Below are 23058 nucleotides of genomic sequence, written 5' to 3'. Positions count from 1 at the left end.
ATAGGGTTCTGGCGTTACAGACTCCTGTGTTCAACAGTGTCATTCGCAAGCAGCGTCAACCATTAGACGCTTAATGTACATCGTGAACAACAACACCACCCTCCCCCCCCTCCAATAATACACTGTCCAGTCGCATTAATATTACCACCTCTCAAAAGCGTGAAATGCCCTCTTTTGCGAAGCGGACTGCTAAGAGATGAGCAGGAAGGGACTCAGTGACGTCCTGGAAGGTGTCGACAGGGACCTGGAGCCGACTCCAGTGCTGTGACCAGCTGTGCTAGGGTTCTCGGTTGAGAGTCCATGGAGCCAACAGCCCGATCTCAGTGGTCTCACAGACTCCCCGGGAAGTTTAGTGTCCAGGAGAGTATGGTAAACGCATCCTGGCGCTCTTCTAACCACGGACGTACACTGCGAGCTGTGTGACACGTTGCATTGTCCTGGTTTTAGATCGTTCCGAGGAAAACCAAACTGCGTGTAATGGTGGACATGGTCCTCAAAGATAGACGCATACTTGTGTTGATCCACTGTACCTTCCCGAATACGAGATCATACAGGGAATGCAGCGAAAACTTTCCCCAGACCAAAACGTTCCCTCAATTGCTACAGGTTTTTTTTTCTTTTTCAGACGTTTCATGCCGTACACGCCAATGGCCATCTATGCTATGAAACATAACTGGTGATTCAGCGCCACTCAATGGACATCCTGGAACAACATTCCCTGAACGGTCGTTGAGGACACACTGTTGGTAAACCCTTTGTTCGTCTGGCCGGTCAGTTGCTCAACAGCTGCACGTCTGTTTGCCCGTACACATCGTTCACCCCTGTCATCAATGGCCCTGTGCAGCACAGTTTCCCCTATGCTAGCTTTGGATAGCGTCATTTTGCCATATACGGAATACCTTAACCACGGTGGTACACGGTTTGTTTATAAACATAGCCATTTCGGAAATGCTTCAACACCTTGCCCGGAAGTCAAGGATCTTGTCCATTTGGACATGAGATGAATCGCTCTGTTTTCGCATTGTGACGATGACTGCACTGTTTTCCACGTCCCCACGACACGCTTTATATACGCTTCACTGTTAGTGCCGTCACTTGTCGTCTGTGAGTGGTTAATAGGCGTTGTCGTCGAGCATAGGCGGTGGTCACATTCACGTGACACTGTACTTTGTATGATAACACTGAAGTGGCTTTTACAACAGACAAGATCGCTCTGTTAAGAACGACTAGTTATTTTGAAATCTGAAACGGACGGTTCATGCTGATGATATGTGAGCCACTGTCATTAGCGTTATCTGTAAAGTATCCCTGAAGATCCTATGACCTTCTCGTGGAGCAGTTGTTCGGAAGAAAAACACGCTGTTGTCCAAGACTCTCTCTCCTGTCACCGTACTACGTGCCCGAGCCTACGCGAATGATTCGACCAAACTCAATTCCGAAACACGGCAATAACAAAGCTGGCTTTACACCTCCTTCACTTGTAACCTCCCAGTTGATAGGCCGTGATCCAAACATATAACATCGGACTGCGGGAGATATCTTTAGAGGTAGTGGCGAACTGCAACCAGAACTCGAGGGAGATCCAAAATCTAAATATATGTATAGGCAATGTAGGGGGCATTGCAGTCCGTCACATGACGTCAGCTAAGAGATTATCTCTGGTAATGCCAAAATTCTCGATTGAAAGTAATCAATAGTCATTCTTACGGTGCAACGTTGACATCCAAATTTTGTCTAATTTAACACCTTCTTCTTTCTGTTAAATTATTACAGAGTTTATAAATCTGAACAGCCTCTCTCTACATCCACGCATGATTATGCTATGTTTCGTTATGACACTCGTCTCATCTAATTTTATTCCATGAACACCCTCTTGGTAAACATGTTCCGCTACGGCCGCTATACGATGCCTTCCTGATAATCTCAACAGCATCAGTCCGAAAATGCAATACGCCATAAATGGAGAATTATGGACCACTGAATTTTTTGGATGCTTCTGTTACGAAGCGCCGGCCGGGGTGGCCGAGCGGTTCTAGGCCTTACAGTCTGGAACCGCGCGACCGCTACGGTCGCAGGTTCGAATCCCGCCTCGGTCATGGATGTGTGTGATGTCCTTAGGTTAGTTAGGTTTAAGTAGTTCTAAGTTCTAGGGGCTGATGACCTTAGAAGTTAAGTCCCATAGTGCTCAGAGCCATTTGAACCATTTTTTTTTTTCACCAAGCGAGGGGACAGGATGCTGGGCCATGGAGGCATAGGGTGAATATAAAAGAAGCAAATACTGACCGTGACCTTAATATCGATTCTAACCTTCCCTCGAGACAAAAAAAAGACAGGTGTGATAAAAACCTTGGTAGAGAAGGCGTACAAAATTTGTGAACCGACTTATTTAAAAGATGAAATGGAATATGTACGCTCACAGAAAACAGGCAGGTGTTAAATTAGACAAAATTTGTATGTCAGTGTTGCAACGTAAGAGTAACGATCGATTACTTTCAATCAAGAATGTTGGCATTACCAGAGATAATCTCGTAAACTACGTTCTGTGATGGATTACGGTGCCCTCTACACAGCCTATGTATTCGGCGCTCCCTCGAGTTCTGGTTGCAGTGCAAGGTTGCTACTCTTCTTTATAATCTCAACTTTAACAAAAATGGAAAGGTAATGTTAATCAGAACACATGGAGAAGTTATGATCTAAATGACAATAGATTTTTTCATCCTTAACATCAGAAGACAGCAAAAAGACTTACGAGATTGGAATAATAGAAAACTGTGAAGGTGGTTCGATAAACCCTCTGCCAGGTACTTAAATGTGATTTGCAGAGTATCCATGTAGATGTAGACTAAAGAAACGTAACACAAACATTTTTATTTGACAAACGCTTTCACTAACATGGGGTGTATGGTGGACAAAGTGATCAGCTGGGGATCGACACACGACACTAACCAGAACACTAATCGCTTCATTTGATTTCACACACGTGAATACGGCTTATGGCACAAAAACTACGCCACCATCAAGCATCTATACTCTGCTATTCTAGAAAAAGGAAAATATGGTTGTAAAGAACAAGGTGCTGAGAAACATATATTGGAGCCGTACGCCATAGCAACGAATACTTTACCGTTCTGCTGGTCGGGATGTCACACCACGATGCATTCGGCAGCTGAAGTCATGGACGGCCGCAATCTGTTATTAATGGCGTGCGCCCGAAAAATGCAAGTATGCGGTCTCACATTCGGGTAATTCGGAATGCAGATACTTCCGTATGAGCCTGTGGAACGCCGGTGGATTCCAGTGTGCAGGTGGACCCGTTTCCTGGTCTGCCCAACCAATTTTACTCCATGCCACGACTGTGCGTGACAGAATATGTAAAATGTTTAGATGGCCGACTCAAGACAAGTAAGTACACCCATGCATCACTCACATCACAGGCTCTAAGTGGCACACTATCAAAGGACACAAGTATCACCGTTTAGATAGAGACCTGCAATTCTTTACTAGCGAAGTGCCAGGACAAAAGTGTGATCTTCTCTTTCCGTCTGCTTTCCTCCTTAGCTCGGTAGCAAAAGCCCATTTACATCTTAGACTTCCCCCACTTTAGCACAAGCTAATCACGAGCTGGAGCACGGCATTCGAAGCTCGGAGAGAGCCCCTTGCTCTGCATACACCGATTTGACCAACGAAAGGCTTCAAATTGGGAGAAAAGGAAAAAAGAGTCAGCTTCATGGCCTCTTTCCCATGCGTTTACCCCATATCTTTTGCTAACAACATGACCAGGATGGAACCACACCTCTCCATAAAAAGCATGTTATCACCCCTGTTGCGTCCATTTTGAAGTTTCCAAAGAACGGCCATAAACTCTGTAAAAGCCTTGTGCTTTTACAAATATGTTTTGTAACAGAGGCTGGACATCTGGGCGCCAGTGACCTGTCCCACTGAAATTCACAGAACGCTCACAGTTGTCTTGTCGGCTTCAAGCCTAACAAAGGCCCATCCTCTGCTTTATTGGTGGTCTACAATGCGCTGGCCATTGCAGCGGCGACTTCTTGGCGCTAGTCGGTCTACCTGGATGCGAATGCCTACCGACCGGCGCCAACGAACGTGTCTGCACAATGAGAATGCGGAACTCGGCCGTTCGTAGATGTTTCCAGCAGAAGAAACACGCTTCCCTTGGCCCACCGTCGCCGTGCTTTTACTGCAGTCGTTTAAATCGTCACCCTTTTCCTTTGAATGCAGGTAAATCTTACCATTATTCCTTCCCTAGAACACGCAAGCAAGAGCATTAACTACTCCCCACCATTTCATCATGATGTATGAAGTCAAATTGCAATAAAGATCATATTCCCTAATAACATGAAGCAGCCTAACACTGAATCAAAAGTGAGAGTGCCCTGCAGTCTCTCAGTAGTTCACCACTTTATATCTTTATATCTGAAGATGTTTACTGCCGTCAGAGATGAAACGTTAGAGCAAAATTATATGCATGAACAACAGCCTGCCAGCTCAGAAGTTTTAAGTGAAATCTCTGAGATTGCTTTGTTATATCACGAACTGAAAAGTTCCGGTGATGTTAGGCACACCCTGTAGCCATCATGTTGTAACGAGAAGTTATTTTAAAACAGTAACATACACCTCAGGCCACTCAACTGCGAAATATAAAATCACAGTAAAAATTTATTTGTTAGCTTATAATTACAGTTTGTAATACGATCTGTAATATTTCAAAGTGTATGCCTCTGTTCAGAGACTGTAACTAGCAACGACATCTGTTAATATCAAAAGGAGTTGTTCATATAAATATGGTCATTTCAGTCTGAACCTTTTAGTATTTATTCCTCTCGGTTGCTAAATTAAAACCACAATGAAAGTCCAATGAAGCTTTGCGCAGATGTTACTGCAGCCAGAGGTGGCACATCTGTGTACAAAGTTCCACGACCAGTAGATCCTCAAATGACCTAAAATTTTTAATCGTGGTTATTCCTGTTATACAATGTACGCACATTACCTAAAACGTCTTTATTTTCTGTAAATTTAGGTGTCATAACTTTAATGATCAGATGTGTTAACTGATGAAAACTTAAACACAGAGAAGCGTATTAGTGAACGTTTTAAACAGTTAAGTAGAGCTACTTTTGCCCTTCGCATAATTGCTAATCTTGTAACCAAACGTACCAACCATCTCACATATTTTGGATATTTCCACTCAATAGTGTCCTACGGAATCACTTACTGACTGCAAAAAAGCGAACAGTAAGGAAAATATCGGGTTTTGTCGTATGTACATCATGTAGGTAACTTTTCAAGGAGCTAGGCATTTAAACTGCGCCGTCATATACAATCAATCACTATCTCAGATGAACGGTAATGACCACACAAAGAGGTGAAAAAGGCATGAGCTAGCTTCTAGTATCGTGTCGGGCTTCATTTTGCCCGGCGCATTACAGCAACTCGACGTAGCATAAAGTCAACAAGCCATTGAAAGCAGAAATACTGAGCCATGGTGCCTCAATAGCCGTCTATAATTGGGAAAGTGTTGGCGGATTGACTTCTCGACTATGTCCCGTAAATGTTCCATGGGATCCGTTGGGCGGTCTGGGTGGTCAAATAATTGGCTCGGCCTGTCCAGAAAGTTCTTCAAACCAGTCACTAACAACTGTGGTCTAGTAATCAAAAATGGTTCAAATGTCTCTGAGCACTATGGGACTTAACATCTATGGTCATCAGTCCCCTAGAACTTACAACTACTTAAACCTAACTAACCTAAGGACATCACACAACACCCAGCCATCACGAGGCAGAGAAAATCCCTGACCCCGCCGGGAAACTAACCCGGGAACCCGGGCGTGGGAAGCGAGAACGCTACCGCACGACCACGAGATGCGGGCTGTGGTCTAGTGACATGGCCCATTGTCATCCATAAAAATCCCATCGTTGTTTGGGAACACGAAGACCATGAAAGGCTGCAAATGATCTCCAACAAACCGAACATAACCATTTCCAGTTAATGATAGATACAGTTGGACAAGAGGACCAAGTCCATGCCATAAAGACGCAGCCTATGCCATTATGGAGCCACCACCAGCTTGCACAGTGTCTTGTTTACAACTGCTTGCCATGGCTTCGTGGGGTCTGCGCCATTCTCGAACCTTACCACCACCTCTTAACAACTCAGATCTGGACTCATGTGACCAGGCCATGGTTTTCCAGCCCTCTAGCACCCAACAGATATGATCACCAGCCCGGCAGAGCCGCTGCAGGCGATGTCGTGCTGTTGGCTTTCGCGTCGGTCGTCTGCTGCCATAGCCCATTAACTCCAAATTTTGCCACACTGTCCTAACAGATACGTTAGTCGTACTTCCCACATTGATTTCAGTGGTTATCTGACGCAGTGTTGGCCCACTGGACCCGGTATTCGGGAGGGGAACGGTTCAAACCCGCATCCGGCCATCCTGATTTAGGTTTCCCCTGATTTCCCTAAATCGCTTCATGCAAATGCCAGGATGGTTCCTTTGAAAGGGCACGGCCGATTTCCTTCCACGTCCTTCCCTAATCCGATGGCCATGCTGATTAGTCCCCTCCCCCAAAACATCCACCTACGCAAACGCCTCTGCTCTCGGTGGTTAAGTAGGGCCGTCAGCCACTGTTTTGCCCATGGTGAGAAGTATTGCCTAAAATTTGGTATTGTCTGCACACATTTGACACTGTGGATCTCGGAATGTTGAATTCTCTAATCCGAAATGGAACATCGCACGAGTCTCGCTGCAATTATCATTCCTCGTTCAAAGTCTGTTAATTCCTGTCATAACCACATCGGAAACCTTTCCACATGAAACGCTATCCCACGACTTTAGTATGCGTACAAAACTACAGCGAAAACCGACCTTTATTACCCATTACTAAAGCTGTCAGTGTCTCAGAAAGGAGCTCAATATGCAGCATAAAAATTTTTGTTCATTTGACGAGTAACATATGAAACTTCCTTACAGATTAAATCTGTATGCCGGACCGAGACTCGAACTTGGGACCTTTGCTTTTCGCGGGCATGTTTCATATCAGCGCACACTTCGCTGCAGAGTAAAAATCTCATTCTGTCTGACGAGTAACATGTCCGTCAGATAGCGAAACAAGTTTTAAATATAATATAAAATTTTAAAATTATTTCTCCTGGACACTACTTCATAAATTTTAACATTATTTATGTTTACACATCCTGTAAACTGACTCGCTCCATATCATTTCGACAAAAGAGTTGTTCAAATGATCTACGGAATATGTAACTAATTAACTGTATAAAGGATTGTCTCCCCTCTCTGTAGTCTCTTTCTTTTGGCATTGTTCAAAGGATATGTGTTGACCTTCTTATAATTCTTAGAGATGTTCCTCGTTCAACATCGTTAGTTAGAGTACTGTGTACGCAGCTTGATGCTGACGCTCCAGAGCCAGTGCGTCACATGGCGAGCCCCCACCATGGCCGGTGCCGTCCTCGCCGCGGCCAGATGCTCCACCAGGCGTCACTGCCGCCTCCTGCCAATGCTGCCCCCAGCCACCTTCTCCAGCGGCAGGTGTCTGGCCACCGTTGCAGCCCCCACAGAGGTGCCACCCCGCTCTCCGTCTCAAGAGTGGCTCAGCGCGAGGCCCTTCGAGGAGATACCCGGCCCGAAGAAGCTGCCCATAGTCGGTGGCCTCTTGAACTTCCTCCCCAAGTTCGGTAAGTTTTGTTTTGTTTTAGGACGCAAAGACAACAAGGTTCATACGCGCCCATGTCAGAACTTAAGAACACCAAGACAAAGACGAGTTAAAAACGACTGCACGTTAATCCCAATCGACGGAATAGAAGACAGCTAAAAACAGGGACGTGGTGAAAGTCTATAAAATACGCCTTAGAGGCCATGAACTAAAAAATAAATGGCATTCGCCATATTGCTACGACGGATAAAAAGTGAAACGCGGTCGACAGCCCGCGCCTCTTTCTCTAAACCGGCCGATAACTCAGACGGCAAATACAAACGAAAACGGAAGTGGTTAAGAAAAAGGACACTCCATCAGGAAACCCACCACTTAACAAATGGCGATAGCTAAAAAAATCTCCTAAAGGTGAGAGGGCCGAGAGGGTGTCTTCTAAGCCGCCGGCAGAGGCTTAATAAACCAGAGCTTGTTCCCGTGAGAAGAGGACCAGTGGTGATGCCAAAGTGACACTACCTGCTGACAGACGGCAACACAGAGATCATTAGAGGGAATACAAAAAATAGTGGGCTGAGATATGAGGACTGCAACTTCGGCAGCAGCGTCAGCAACCTCGTTTCCTGGCAGATCGACCTGACACGGGACCCACATAAACATCGCAGTGTCTCCATCAGGAGTCAGCAAGTGACAGCTTTCCTGGAAGCCCATACCGAAAAACATCAGTGCCAATGACGGAGGCACACTCGCCACCACGGTCAGTCCGAGAATCATCAGTACACACAAAGGTACTATCGCGAACTTCCGTGCGAAGGTCGTGAAACTGACGGCGATAGAGCGAGGCTAGTTCGGTAAGTGCAGCCAGTGCCTACACCTCTCGTAAGCGATTCATACCTATCGGGACTCAAGCTCCTTGAGAAAGGAACATTCTTTAGGCATTCTGCTGCTGAAGATGCGAAATTCTGCGATTCCAGCATGCACGCTTTCTCGTGTGGTCAATGTGAATCAGTGAGTTGCTCTGCCGATGGAAGCAGATAGAAATCTGAGGTACATGAATATCAGTGATTATTAAAATTGAAATAGATGTCTACGATAGATAAGCAGTGGATACGAAATGAGAAGACGAATATTAAACACAGAACCCAGATAAAAAGAAGGGAATTCAGAGTTATTAAGCAAGTTGCGTTAGAGTGTGAAGTTGTTCGACTGGTAAGAGTAACACTCACATGCCAATGATAAGAAACGTTAATTGTCTTTTATACACTACAACATCTCTTTCGCTAAAACCCTCAAGAAATACATCTCAATACAGCCACAGTAGTACATCTGTTACCATGGCCAAATTACCAGTACTATCAATACTGAAAGACATCCTGCAAGAAGAACTACACAAGGACCACCAAGAAGATTGGTTTGGGCAGTTCCTTTGTAAGTTTTATTGTTTATTCTCGAAGAGCTAAATGTTAAATCAACACTCTCGATCACTAATACTGAAAGACATCCTGCAAGAAGAACTACACAAGGACCACCAAGAAGATTGGTTTGGGCAGTTCCTTTGTAAGTTTTATTGTTTATTCTCGAAGAGCTAAATGTTAAATCAACACTCTCGATCACTGGAGTTGAGGATTGTTCTTCGTTATCTTCCTCGTCGTCATCCTGACTGGTCAATAGTTCAGCATCGGTTAGAACATTATGGACACCGATGTCATCGGGAACGTAAATAAAAACCTTAAAGGTTAGTTCGCTACAACTGGATAGAAGTTCCGTCCGTGAGTCTGGTGAGACTGAACTTGTTAATTCTCGTTATTTTGTTGGTTGCTGCTCGTTCTCTCTTTGCATTACAAACTCCCGCTTTTCAGTCATGGTTATAGGCGGTCAAAATTGCTATGTTCACCTTCTCACCTCCCTCAGTGCTACCCAGCGCAACTAAAACAATTACCCAGCGGTAGAGAGTTTTAAAATTTCGTGTTATGCCCTGGTCCAATTGTTGCAATGTTGATGTTCTGCGTGAGAAAAAATTAACTTCCTTCCTGCAGTGAGTGTTTTTAGATTCTGACATCCGTCCATGTTGCAGGCTAGGACAGTGTTGCTCAGTTTTCCTCCGTCACACTTGCCGAAATTTCTTCAAACGAGAGAGACTGAGCTAAAGACGTGGCTCTTTTCCTCCAACATCAAAGCACTCACGGAACGTTCTGACCTCTACGCCAATGTTTCCACTTGAGAAAGCACCCTTCAAGACAGGGAAATCCACCCTGACGTGATGTTCTACTTCCTGTGCCTGAGACACTCCCGGTGAAATCGTCCTTATTTTTTAAAATTATCGACAATATAAATGGTTAAACGGCGTACTGGTGACGAACATCGTTTGTCGAAAGTCCACTCTCCATAGCTTCAGTAAAAACCTTGTTCCTCATAGCACTCACAATGTTTAAAAGTGTCGAGAAATTAGGCCGGTGTTCAACACAGTATGAAAGCAGACTGCAGACTGGATGGAACATAGGTCACTGAAAAAAAAAAAAAAAAACTATGGATGGTCCGAGACCGTACTAGCAATCTCAAAGGTAAGGTGACTTCAATTGAAATCGCAGAAATAGATAACTTCAAATTACAGAGAGTGTGAGAGCGCGACTTCAAATTAAAAAGTGTTGGCGAGATGCCCTCGACACTACAACTTTAGATTACCTAGAGGGCTTAAACACTTCGATATTTTCCAATTTATCGAGTATTTTTCAAGGGGCTGAGTTTCAAATTATTGGGTGTCAAAAGTATTGAGCGTCGACTATATATAAGGTGCAGTTAAATTAAAATTGAAGATCCGCCATACGGCACCATTGAATGGTTCCATTCAAAAGTAATCGCCACACAGTTTCTAACTTCTCGCCGAGACTACGTCTGTAGAGTGAAACATGGCGAAGGTTCGGTTATCATTTGGATAGCCATACCGTGGTACCCCATGGGCAGCGTGGTGCCTATGCAGGGTCGACTAACTGCTAACGATTTCATGACCATGTTGACTGATCAGGTCTGTCCCTGAGTACAGTGTTTGTTCCCCAAAGCTGATGCCGCGTTGCAGGATGACAGGGCCCCTGTCTGCACAGCTCACACTGGCCATGACTGGTTTTGTGATTACGACGATTAGCTGTCCCATCTCTCCTGGGCACCACGGTCACCAGATCTCAATATTATCAAACTTTTGTGATCTATTTTGGAAAGGAGAGTGCGTAAATGCTGTACACTTCCATCGGCATTACCTTAATTTGCCACTATATTACAGGAAGAATGGCATCAGAATCCACTGAAAACCATACATGATCAGTATTTATCCATTCCGACTGTAAGCTGTTTTGAAGTCCAACCGTTTTCCTACACCGTATTTCGAACGGTAATATGTTGAGCTTTTGGTGTTTCCATTTTTGTCCATGCCCTGTATCTCTTCTGCTGCAAGCTCTTTGCTTTCCATATTTTGAGATATCATACTATGTACCAAAGAAAGATAAAAATTTTCAATAAACATGGACCCTAAAATACATACCTCAAGGGCTTTGAGCCCTTGTTGAACTTCGCTGTTGTTGGAATACGTCTCTTTTAATGAACAAGTTCAAAAATGTTTCAAATGGCTCTAAGCACTACGGGCCTTAACATCTGAGGTCATCTGTCCCATAGACTTAGAACTACCTAAACCTAACGAACCTAAGGACATCACACACATCCATGCGCGAGGCAGGATTCGAACCTGCGCGGTTCCGGACTGAAGTGCGTAGAACCGCTCGGTCACAGCGGCCGGCTAATGAACAAGTGCTCGTATGACTTAAGGTACGCATTTTAAACCCCAAGTTTTATTGGGCATTTTATTCAGGTCCATACTACTACCTCAGAATATGGAATACTTTTATTTCAACACTCTGGATATACACATGAGTCTCTCCTAATATTAATATTTTAGCTTGCAGTCGTAAGGCGCATTTTCTCTGGTTTTTTTAGTAGATATTTTTGCAGTGTGTAGATGGAATCGACCGAGAGAGCTACTGATCAACATGTGCCTCATACGAGATCCAGTTTCAACGGAAACCGTCGGTTGGTTACTCGTTACGAACGAAATCATTTTAAAAGCGGAATTTTGCGTGCCCGGTCGATTGAGCGGTCCCAAATTAGTCTAGCTCGATAATCGGTTTAGCGATATCTGCTAGCAGGAACGGTAAAAGACGAAGAATAACCAGTACTTCAGCACCGACTGAGTAGCACTGCTGCATGGCGGTAGCACCTGGTACGGGGCAAGTTAAGGACCGCAGCTGGAGTGCTCTTTACGCTTCGTGTTTTACAGCCCCTGTTAAATGTAAATGTCGTGTGACTGGGGCCTCCCGTCTGGTAGACCGTTCGCCTGGTGCAAGACTTCCGATTTGACGCCACTTCGGCGACTTGCGCGTCGATGGGGATGAAATGATGAAGATTAGGACAACACAACACCCAGTCCCTGAGCGGAGAAAATCTCCGACCCAGCCGGGAATCGAGTCCAGGCCCTTAGGATTGACATACTGTCGCGCTGACCACTCACGGGGGCGGACACAGCCCCTCTTAATAAATATAGATAAAACGAATTTGGGACCGTTTTATCCAATGGGCTCATAAACGTCTGCTTTAAAAACCATTTTTTTAATGGGAAACAAACCGAAGCTGTACGTTGATGCTAGGATGACTCCAGCTATATATTACAATAACCAAATTGCAAATATATACCGAAAAATCAGAGAAAATGTGCTTAAGGGGGAAACCAGATGGCGCTATGGTTGGCCCGCTAGATGGCGCTGCCATAGGTCAAACGGATATCAACAGCGCTTTTCTAAATAGGAACCCCCATTTTTTATTACATATTCGTGTATTACGTAAAGAAATATGAATGTTTTAGTTGGACCACTTTTTTCGCTTTGTGTTAGATGGCGCTTAATAGTCACTAACATATGACTCACAATTTTAAACGAATAGTTGGTAACAGGTAGGTTTTTTAAATTAAAATACAGAACGTAGGTACGTTTGAACATTTTATTTCGGTTGTTCCAATGTGATACATATACTTTTGTGAACTTATCATTTCTGAGAACGCATGCTGTTACAGTGTGATTACCTGTAAATACGACATTAATGCAATAAATGCTCAAAATGATGTCCGTCAACCGCAATGCATTTGGCAATACGTGTAACGACATTCCTCTCAACAGCGAGTAGTTCGCCTTCTGTAATGTTGGCACAAGCATTCACAATGCGCTGACGCATGTTGTCAGGCGTTTTCGGTGGATCACGATAGCAAATAGCCTTCAACTTTCCCCACAGAAAGAAATCCGGAGACGTCAGATCCGGTGAACGTGAAGGCCATGGTATGGTGCTTCGACGACCAATCCACCTGTCACGAAATATGCTATTCAATACCGCTTCAACCGCACGCGAGCTATGTGCCGGACATCCAACATGTTTGAAGTACATCGCCATTCTGTCACGCAGTGAAACATCTTGTAGTAACATCGGAAACTACGTAGGAAATCAACATACATTGCACCATTTAGACTGCCATCGATAAAATGGGGGCCAATTATCCTTCCTCCCATAATGCCACACCATACATTAACCTGCCAAGGTCGCTGATGTTCCACTTGTCGCAGCCATCGTGGATTTTCCCTTGCCCAATAGTGCATATTATGCCGGTTTACGTTACCGCTGTTGCTCAATGACGCTTCGTCGTTAAATAGAACGCGTGCAAAAAATCTGTCGTCGTCCCGTAATTTCTGTTGTGTCTAGTGGCAGAACTGTACACGACGTTGAAAGACGTCGCCTTGCAATTCCTGGTGCATAGAAATATGGTACGGGTGAAATCGATGTTGATGTAGCATTCTCAACAACGACGTTGTTGAGATTCCCGATTCTCGCGCAATTTGCTGCTATGATGTGCGGATTAGCAGCGACCGCAGCTAAACCATCTACTTGGGCATCATAATTTGTTGCAGGTCGTGGTTGACGTTTCACATGTGGCTGAACACTTCCTGTTTCCTTAAATAACGTAACTATTCGGCGAACGGCCCGAACACTTGGATGATGTCGTCCAGGATACCGAGCAGCATAGATAGCACACACCCGTTGGGCATTTTGTTCACAATAGCCATACATAAACACGATATAGACTTTGTCCGCAATTGGTAAACTGTCCATTTTAACACGGGTAGTGTATCACGAAGCAAATACCGTCCGCACTGGAGGAATGTTACGTGATACCACGTACTTACACGTTTGTGAATATTACAGCGCCATCTGTCACAAAGCGAAAAAAGAGGTCCAACTAAAACATTCATATTTCTTTACATACTACACGAATGTCTAATAAAAAAATTGGGGTTCCTATTTTAAAAAAAACGCAGTTGATATCCGTTTGACCAATGGCAGCGCCATCTAGCGGGCCAACCATAGCGCCATCTGATTTTCCCCCTTCAAGCTAGACGAGTTTCGTTCTTTGTATTATTTTCGTTTGATGCTTATTTCATGACATATTTGGCCCGGTCACTATCAATAGACCACCCTATATATATATATATTCCCCAAAGTCAAACCTTTCAAACTTAATTCGTACTGTCGGTAAGCTGGTCTTTGTTGAAAATATATATATATATGTGTGTGTGTGTGTGTGTGTGTGTGTGTGTGTGTGTGTGTGTGACATACACTCCTGGAAATGGAAAAAAGAACACATTGACACCGGTGTGTCAGACCCACCATACTTGCTCCGGACACTGCGAGAGTGCTGTACAAGCAATGATCACACGCACGGCACAGCGGACACACCAGGAACCGCGGTGTTGGCCGTCGAATGGCGCTAGCTGCGCAGCATTTGTGCACCGCCGCCGTCAGTGTCAGCCAGTTTGCCGTGGCATACGGAGCTCCATCGCAGTCTTTAACACTGGTAGCATGCCGCGACAGCGTGGACGTGAACCGTATGTGCAGTTGACGGACTTTGAGCGAGGGCGTATAGTGGGCATGCGGGAGGCCGGGTGGACGTACCGCCGAATTGCTCAACACGTGGGGCGTGAGGTCTCCACAGTACATCGATGTTGTCGCCAGTGGTCGGCGGAAGGTGCACGTGCCCGTCGACCTGGGACCGGACCGCAGCGACGCACGGATGCACGCCAAGACCGTAGGATCCTACGCAGTGCCGTAGGGGACCGCACCGCCACTTCCCAGCAAATTAGGGACACTGTTGCTCCTGGGGTATCGGCGAGGACCATTCGCAACCGTCTCCATGAAGCTGGGCTACGGTCCCGCACACCGTTAGGCCGTCTTCCGCTCACGCCCCAACATCGTGCAGCCCGCCTCCAGTGGTGTCGCGACAGGCGTGAATGGAGGGGCGAATGGAGACGTGTCGTCTTCAGCGATGAGAGTCGCTTCTGCCTTGGTGCCAATGATGGTCGTATGCGTGTTTGGCGCCGTGCAGGTGAGCGCCACAATCAGGACTGCATACGACCGAGGCACACAGGGCCAACACCCGGCATCATGGTGTGGGGAGCGATCTCCTACACTGGCCGTACACCACTGGTGATCGTCGAGGGGACACTGAATAGTGCACGGTACATCCAAACCGTCATCGAACCCATCGTTCTACCATTCCTAGACCGGCAAGGGAACTTGCTGTTCCAACAGGACAATGCACGTCCGCATGTATCCTGTGCCACCCAACGTGCTCTAGAAGGTGTAAGTCAACTACCCTGGCCAGCAAGATCTCCGGATCTGTCCCCCATTGAGCATGTTTGGGACTGGATGAAGCGTCGTCTCACGCGGTCTGCACGTCCAGCACGAACGCTGGTCCAACTGAGGCGCCAGGTGGAAATGGCATGGCAAGCCGTTCCACAGGACTACATCCAGCATCTCTACGATCGTCTCCATGGGAGAATAGCAGCCTGCACTGCTGCGAAAGGTGGATATACACTGTACTAGTGCCGACATTGTGCATGCTCTGTTGTCTGTGTCTATGTGCCTGTGGTTCTGTCAGTGTGATCATGTGATGTATCTGACCCCAGGAATGTGTCAATAAAGTTTCCCCTTCCTGGGACAATGAATTCACGGTGTTCTTATTTCAATTTCCAGGAGTGTAGTTACGTAATTCAAGTAGAATGTGTAATTTAGGTACAGCGTCTCTTAAGAATGAAAACGAGTATGTTTTTTACGCCTGAAAATGATTGTGTGTATCATGTTATGATTAAATACAGTTTTATTATTTTTTGTCATTAGCTCTAACAAAATATCTTCTTAAGATGTAACGAGTTGAAGAGAAAATAAAAATTATGTTCGAAAAGTCTTCCAAATAATGAACAAAATCTTTACTCACAATCATTATCATAGAAAATTTTAACGGAAATCATCGGTTTCGGCTGGCAATGGCCATCTTCAAATATACAGAAAAGTAGCTCTTCATTCATGAAAAATAAGGAAAGAGTGTTAATTTAACAGAAATTTCGTAAACTATGCTTATTAAGTGAAGCAGTTTGTAGATAACTGTGTAGCATTCATAATTTAATCGTTCCGCACTTGTCTTTTTTACGAGTGGAGAACGGTTGTTATTGATGAACCTGTTTGATATAGAGAATTGTCTAGTAGATGTTTTATTTGTATCTATGCTGATCAGTAAAGGAATTTTTCTAACTAGAACTACTTTTTCCACTTACAGGTGAAACGGCAAAAAAAGATTCTATTGAAGTAGTTCAGGCGATCAGGGACTACTACGGAGACATAGTGAAAGTGGATGGTTTTCCTGGAAAACCGACAGTGGTGATGTTGTTTAATGCAGATGATATCGAGAAAGTGAGTATACAGATTACACTTATCATAGCTGTCACAATTAAATGATTCTGCTTTTTCCCCAAAGTCAAGTGTCTTTCCAACTTAATTCGTACTGTCAGTCAGCTGGTCTTCGTTGAAAATATCTTATATAAATATAAAGCGAAGTGCATCTCACGGCCTGGGCTTTGAAATATCCCGTTTCGAAAGTTAAGAGAGTCATTGTGGCATCAGTCTTACACTCAGAAGAGGAGTATGGGCTATTTTTTGAAACTTACCACGTATTAAAACTGTGTACTGCACTCGGACCCAAACCCAATCTTTCCTCTAGCAATCATGATAGATTTTCACCTATCAAGACATGTCTTCCATGCTGCTCTCAAGGCTCCAGTCAACATATACATCAATAATAGGCACATCACTTCACAGAGGGTACCACTGGTGCATCATTTCCCCTCTTCCTCTTCAATTCGTGAATGTAGTGTGGGAGGAACTACTGTTGATAACCTCCCATACGAGCTCTAGTTTATCTGATTTTTCAGTCGTGGTAATTTCATGAGATGTGTGTGCCACAGAAAACTATTGTATCCTTTAGGGAAGGACGGGTAACATACAGTATTACTGAAATCAAAACTGAACAACGTGATAAGAAGAACACGAGAGACGTGGTCGGACTGAAAAGTAAGTAAGGCAGGCATTGGACAGTCTTGGGTAGTTAAGCCATGTCTCCTGGCTCCTAGCTCTGATGCCAACAGCTTCTTTGATCAGTCATAGCGGCTGGAGGCTTCCGATATAAGAAGTCATCTTAAGTCTGTCAAAAGCCTTCTTAAAATACGACGAAGAATCTTATAGACGCTGAGTGAATCCTTTCGTCATTGAGGAGACAAGTTTTCCCTAAAGGTGGAGCAAACAGCGAAGGCAATCATCAAAAGTAAGCTCGAAGCAATAGACACCAATCAATTAAAAGACAGGCAAAGCGAATCCACAGGACACGCAGAACTCTAACAAAAAATTGTGATGATCAATTTCAGAAGTAACTTAGATCTCTGGGTGGGGCTTGCTCCCTTTGGGCATATAAGGAGGACGAAGAGACGAAGAATAAAGCTGTCATTCTGAGCATCGGTACATCTAAAGCTATGTGGAAACTGGAGAATCTAAACGGAGTGGTACATAGGGAAACTTGATATAGGTTTCTGAGTCGATGAGAGAATGACCACACTTTCTCCTTTCTTTAGTAAATTGCTCTACATCATTTAATGAATTTACATTAGCTCTGAAAAGAGGTAGGTCAGTGAATGGTGTATCAGATGTTCGTATCGGAATAAGTAGTAAGTAAGGCAACAGGGCGGGTTACTAACAAGGAAACCAACGACGAAACTATTCATCTGAGGATTGAAACTAAGGCAATGGAAAAGACCATTGTGGATGTTTATATGTCCAGATGATGAGAAAATGGAGAAAATACAGTGGAAATAAAAAAAATTGATAAAATATATTGATATGGAGAAAGAAGTGCAAATCTGACAGTCCCAGGAGATTGGGACGCTATTATAGGGGAGACAATGCAAGTTAAATGACTTATTTAGCATTGTACATCAATTACCAGGTAATACTGATAGAAATGATAGAAAATATCCAAGGACGAGCGGCGCGCTTCGTCACGGGATCCTTTAGTCGGTGCAAGAGCGTTACTGAGATGCTCAACAAACTCCATAGGTAACCGTTATAAGAGGGGTGATGTGTATCACGGAAAGGTTTACTATTGAAATTTCGAGGGAGGACTTTCCGAGAAGAGTCGGACAACATATTAATTCCTCTCACAAACATATCGCCTAATGACCACGACGAGAAAATTCGGAAAATTAGGTCCATTACAGAGGCTTACCGATGACCATCCTTCCCAAGCGCCATTCGCGAGTGGAACAAGGTACAGGGATCACTTAGTGGTATCAGAGCCACCCTTTGTGACCCACAATCAGGTGGATTGCGGAGTGTGATGTTGAAGTAGATGTAAGTTTTCTAGAAAATATGCCTTAATGGGAAGGAAGTGACAGGGTGGGAGACTTCCAGCGTTCTGTATTGGTTCCAAGTGATTGTAGCGAATGCTCTCTTCTGAAGAGAGGAAGAGATACGATGCACTCACTAGTAGGGGAAAAATGTGGCGGAATGGGGTTCTTAATTTTCAACAGTCATTTTGCGGTTCAAAAACTAGTAAGTCGTTATTAAATTTGTTCAGACCTATTCAGAATAGTATTATTTTTATATAATCACACCATACCAATGCTTAATTATACAACTTTATATTTTTATTGAGAAAATTATAAAACGGTAATGTGCTCTGCTTTGCTAGATTGGTTGGGCAAAAATGTGGAATAATATTTCACATAGAAAATTAGCCATAAATGAAAATCTAACGGTTTACATATATTTCACATATAAACACGTATTTACAAGTGGCTTATAAAATATAAGATTTTATGCTTCACATAAAACATCGTCCTCACCACTCTCGACTCCCCCCCCCCCCCACCCCTTACTCACGGATTGTGAGCCTACGTGAAGCATACGCTACGTTTTATCAAACTCTCTTCAGAGCCGTCAAGACAATAAGACAATCATTGGCTTCTTCTAATTTACTGCTATTAATGAATGAAGACAGCTTCCGTAGTTTTGATGGTGTTTTCGAGCATGTCTTCTCTTCCTGCGTATTTTTAACGCAGTTTTTCCTTAACTCAGACTTTCCTGGATTCCTTGGACTAATTCAAGTCACCCTTTTGCAGACTTATGTTTGTTTGATTTGGATCTGTTTCCCATTTTTTCAGCCTCTGCGTTATTAGTTCCACCTCAAAAGGAGAAGAGGTCAAAATAAGTGTTTTGGCTCTTTTCTTTGACACTATTTTGGTTTTCTGTCTTACTTTTGGTGTCGTTAATTGGCTCATGAACTGGAAATGTGGAGGTTAGGTTCTGGAGACATTGATATTCGTCAAGGAAACATGTTCGATGAGTGTGTTGTAGGAGTAGCCTGTGATAGAACCTCCAAACTTGCTGTGCTAGACGAATATGGCGGCCTTGTTTAAGTTTTCTTGGTAGTTCGCAGTGGCTGCTGATGGTATGAAATAATCTACTCTAAAGACGCTCCTGTTAATAAACAAGTTTCCAGATTTTCGAAAACCTTTAATAGCAAGTGACATCATTGAATACTGCGAAGTGCCGGCCGGAGTGGCCGAGCGGTTCTAGGCGCTACGGTCGCAGGTTCGAATCCTGCCTCGGGCATGGATGTGTGTGATGTCCTTAGGTTAGTAGGTTTAAGTACTTCTAAGTTCTAGGGGACTGATAACCTCAGAAGTTAAGTCCATAGTACTCAGAGTCATTTGAACCATTTTTGAATACTGCGAATATGCACTGTCAAACAAGGCCGCAGTTTGGAATAATGTGCTCGCTTTTCCAGGACTGATCTCAGCCATTTAAGAAATTCGTCGTCATAATATTTGCTAAAAGGTTTCATGTAGGCTAAGCCCAATGGCTGGAGCCTGTGAGAGATGTGTGGTGGCTAACAAGTAAGGGCCCATTATCCCTTGCTACACTCGTTAATTCCTAACTTCTTGTGTGAGTCAAATTTCTGTCTAGCATGAGCAGAACTGAATTTCGTTTATTCACCCGTGTCGACGATGCGAAATGTTGAACCATTCTAAAGCTAGCCCTTTCTTTAGTCATCCACCCTGTTTCGTGAACTACTGGTACTGCACAAGGTGGAGACTAGTCTGGAATTTCTGTCTTATCAGTTCCCTAGGGAAAATTAACATTGCGTGGACGTACACGCCACATGCAGTAAAGCATATCTTCACTGTCACAGTGTCATCTCCGTCAGCCTAGGTGACAGTCTGCACCAGAAAAAGAGTCCCTGATATTCCAGTGGCATCGTTATTAAATATTTTATCCCTTATAAGATTGCCCTCATGTATAACACTACGCAGCAAGTCAAAAATCTGTCAAGTGTTAGTTTATTAAGTCCCATAGCTTCTGGCTTTTGTAAACTTTTTGACGCCGCCTGAAAAGTCCTCTCACACGCTCTAATCATGCTTTCCTACGTTGTCAGATAGATGAAGCAAATTGTTAGCATCAGCCAGTTCATTGTCTAAATGTCGAAATTTATTCATTCTCAGTACAAAAAGTTCAGTTTCACTTTAGACAATATATGACTAATTGAACTTCTTGTTGCAAAGTAAAGGTACAATTCTATCGGCCAATACCTTTTAACACGATAGTCTCTGTTTTCAAGCTTTTGCTTGACAAGTCGCTCTAATGCGATTTGCGGGATTTTCAACCGAGGTGTCGTATCTGTATAGCCCATTCTTCCAGTTTTTACAGTGTCTACATTTCTTCCATGGATATAATGAATTGACTTTGGTTCCATAAGATGAAAATGAAGAACATATGATGTACGTTTTACTGCATTACATGTGTATTCGTTTTGCCACCAAGTGAATCACACCATAACATCGGCGGAATTTAACTTGGCGATTCATTAACAGGGTCTTTCAAAAGTCCGTATTTCTCTTCACTAAAGAGAGAGAATTAGCCAACATAATGCATTTATAGCCACCTTTGACAAACAATATAAATCGTACCCCAATACACGATGTGAAAGCCGAAAAGTCATGCTACAAATGTGGATGTTCACTACAAGCCTAAAATCAAAGCAAATCATTTTTCTTTCTTTTTTGTGAGTACTGTCTTGTGATAAGTTTGATGTGGCCCGCCAACCTTTTCATCTCAGAGTAACATTTGCGTTATTCGTTAAATACATTTTTGTCAATTCTTTCCAGGTTTTTCTCTCCTCGCCGTATCTGCAGAGAACTTCTTCATTCTTTATTTTATCATTCAAACGAATTTTCAGCATCCTTGTACAGAACCACACCTCAAACGCCTCGATTTTTTTCTTTTCCTGTGTCTGACGGTAGAGTGCCCCTGCTGGATAGTGCTATGAACTGAAAGAGGAAAGGTTCAATACTGAGATTAGGTTGGCTTTTGTTGGAGGGATTGTTGATACTCCCTCGTCACCTTCCGGGAATTCCTTACCTTCAACATGGGCTCACCATCCTTGTTCAGATCCGTTCCCAATAACACTAAAATTCCAGCAAAGGAAAGAATATCCACGGACATCCTAAAATTAGTTCCTGACCTAGTCATCCTCCTGGCAGACAAAGGCTACACCACTCTCATAATGAGTCACAGTCACTATCCGACAGAAGGCCTCCACCAACTGCCTGACCACCTACGAACTCGGCTATAGTGATCCCATCACAGAAGACCAGCATAATCTTCGATGCATGAAAAATACATAGGCCATTTGCAGAACATCTCCCCCATCTCCCTCAGTATCCTATCACCACCTTGCACACTGACCTTCCACACGCTCTCCAAAATCCACAGATCCAATGATCACTGATGCCTCGTTGTAGCTGGTTGTTTTTCTCCCAGTGAAAGAATTTCCACTCTTGTTGACCAACACCTCCAACAAGTTATCTGAAACCTAGCCTCCTAAACCTTAGATACTAACGCCTTTCTCCACCATCCCAGGCTCTTAATCGCCTGGATCCCTACTCATTACTATTGAAGGAACCTACTTATACAGCAGTATCCCTCATGCCAATGGACTTGCAGCAATCGAACTGAGACGCCCTGCTCAACCCGCAGGACAGGACAGGTAGTTTAAATTGTGGAAAGTGGCCAAAGTAAGCGGCTGTCAGTTACACTCGAACATACATTTTTATTTATTTGACCAAACATTACAAGAGCCAAGAAAATTAAAAGAAAAACAGACAGCATTAATTTTTGGAACTTAATAACCGTCGGAATACGCCATACAATCTCATGCCTTAAGGGCAAGACCACCTTAATTTAAAATCGGCTGAAAGCCAGTAACTTAAAACTCAAACAAAATCATAAATTTAAAAGGCAGAAGGCCTTATCTTAAATCAATTTCTTTAATTAGGCTGAAGGCCCAAACGATCTGACACCTTAAGAGCAAAACAACTTTAATTCAAATTCAGCTGAAGGCCCATCACTTAAGACTCAACAAATTAAATTTTTAAAAAAGTCAAAGGCCTTACTTAAAACAGATCTTTAAATTAGGCTGAAGGCCCAAACAATCTTACGTCTTAAGGGCAAAAGAACCTTAATTTAAAAATCGGCTAGAAGTCGTACAAACACAAACAACAAGAACAGATAAGAAAAGGCAGTACACCCAACGGCGTTCAGAAGTTTCCGAGGGTCGGCCTGGGATTAAAACACTAATGCTCGCTTAGGTGAGACGGACAGTCGGCCCAATCATTCTCGATCCGACGACAATCCAACCAACAGACAGTCAACGGACCGACCGATAAGATAACTTCCGCTCCACCCCGACCAGCACGCAACAGGGAGTTCAATGGAAAAACGTAGAAGGTATTGTCGCCAAAAACCAATTATACATTGAGCTATCAAGTACATACTGTGCTGTACAGCGACAACACGATGAGGAAAATACACTGCCTGAATTTACGTGAACGGCCAGGGCAGGTAACCTGA

General features: G+C 43.8%; 1 protein-coding gene across 1 annotated transcript in view; it reads left to right on the top strand.

Annotated features, from left to right (window-relative positions):
* LOC126259215 (probable cytochrome P450 12a5, mitochondrial) overlaps positions 1–23058 on the top strand; it is a 219296-nt gene that overhangs the window by 17689 nt on the left and 178549 nt on the right. The window contains exons 2-3 of the mRNA XM_049955814.1: positions 7422–7711; positions 16379–16512. Coding sequence (XP_049811771.1) covers positions 7426–7711; positions 16379–16512 — 420 coding nt within the window. The 5' untranslated portion in view covers positions 7422–7425. The remainder of the gene's footprint in view (positions 1–7421; positions 7712–16378; positions 16513–23058) is intronic.

Source organism: Schistocerca nitens, chromosome 5, assembly GCF_023898315.1.
Source record: "Schistocerca nitens isolate TAMUIC-IGC-003100 chromosome 5, iqSchNite1.1, whole genome shotgun sequence".
Taxonomy (NCBI): Eukaryota; Metazoa; Arthropoda; class Insecta; order Orthoptera; family Acrididae; genus Schistocerca; species Schistocerca nitens.
This window is presented reverse-complemented; position numbering and strand designations above follow the sequence as displayed.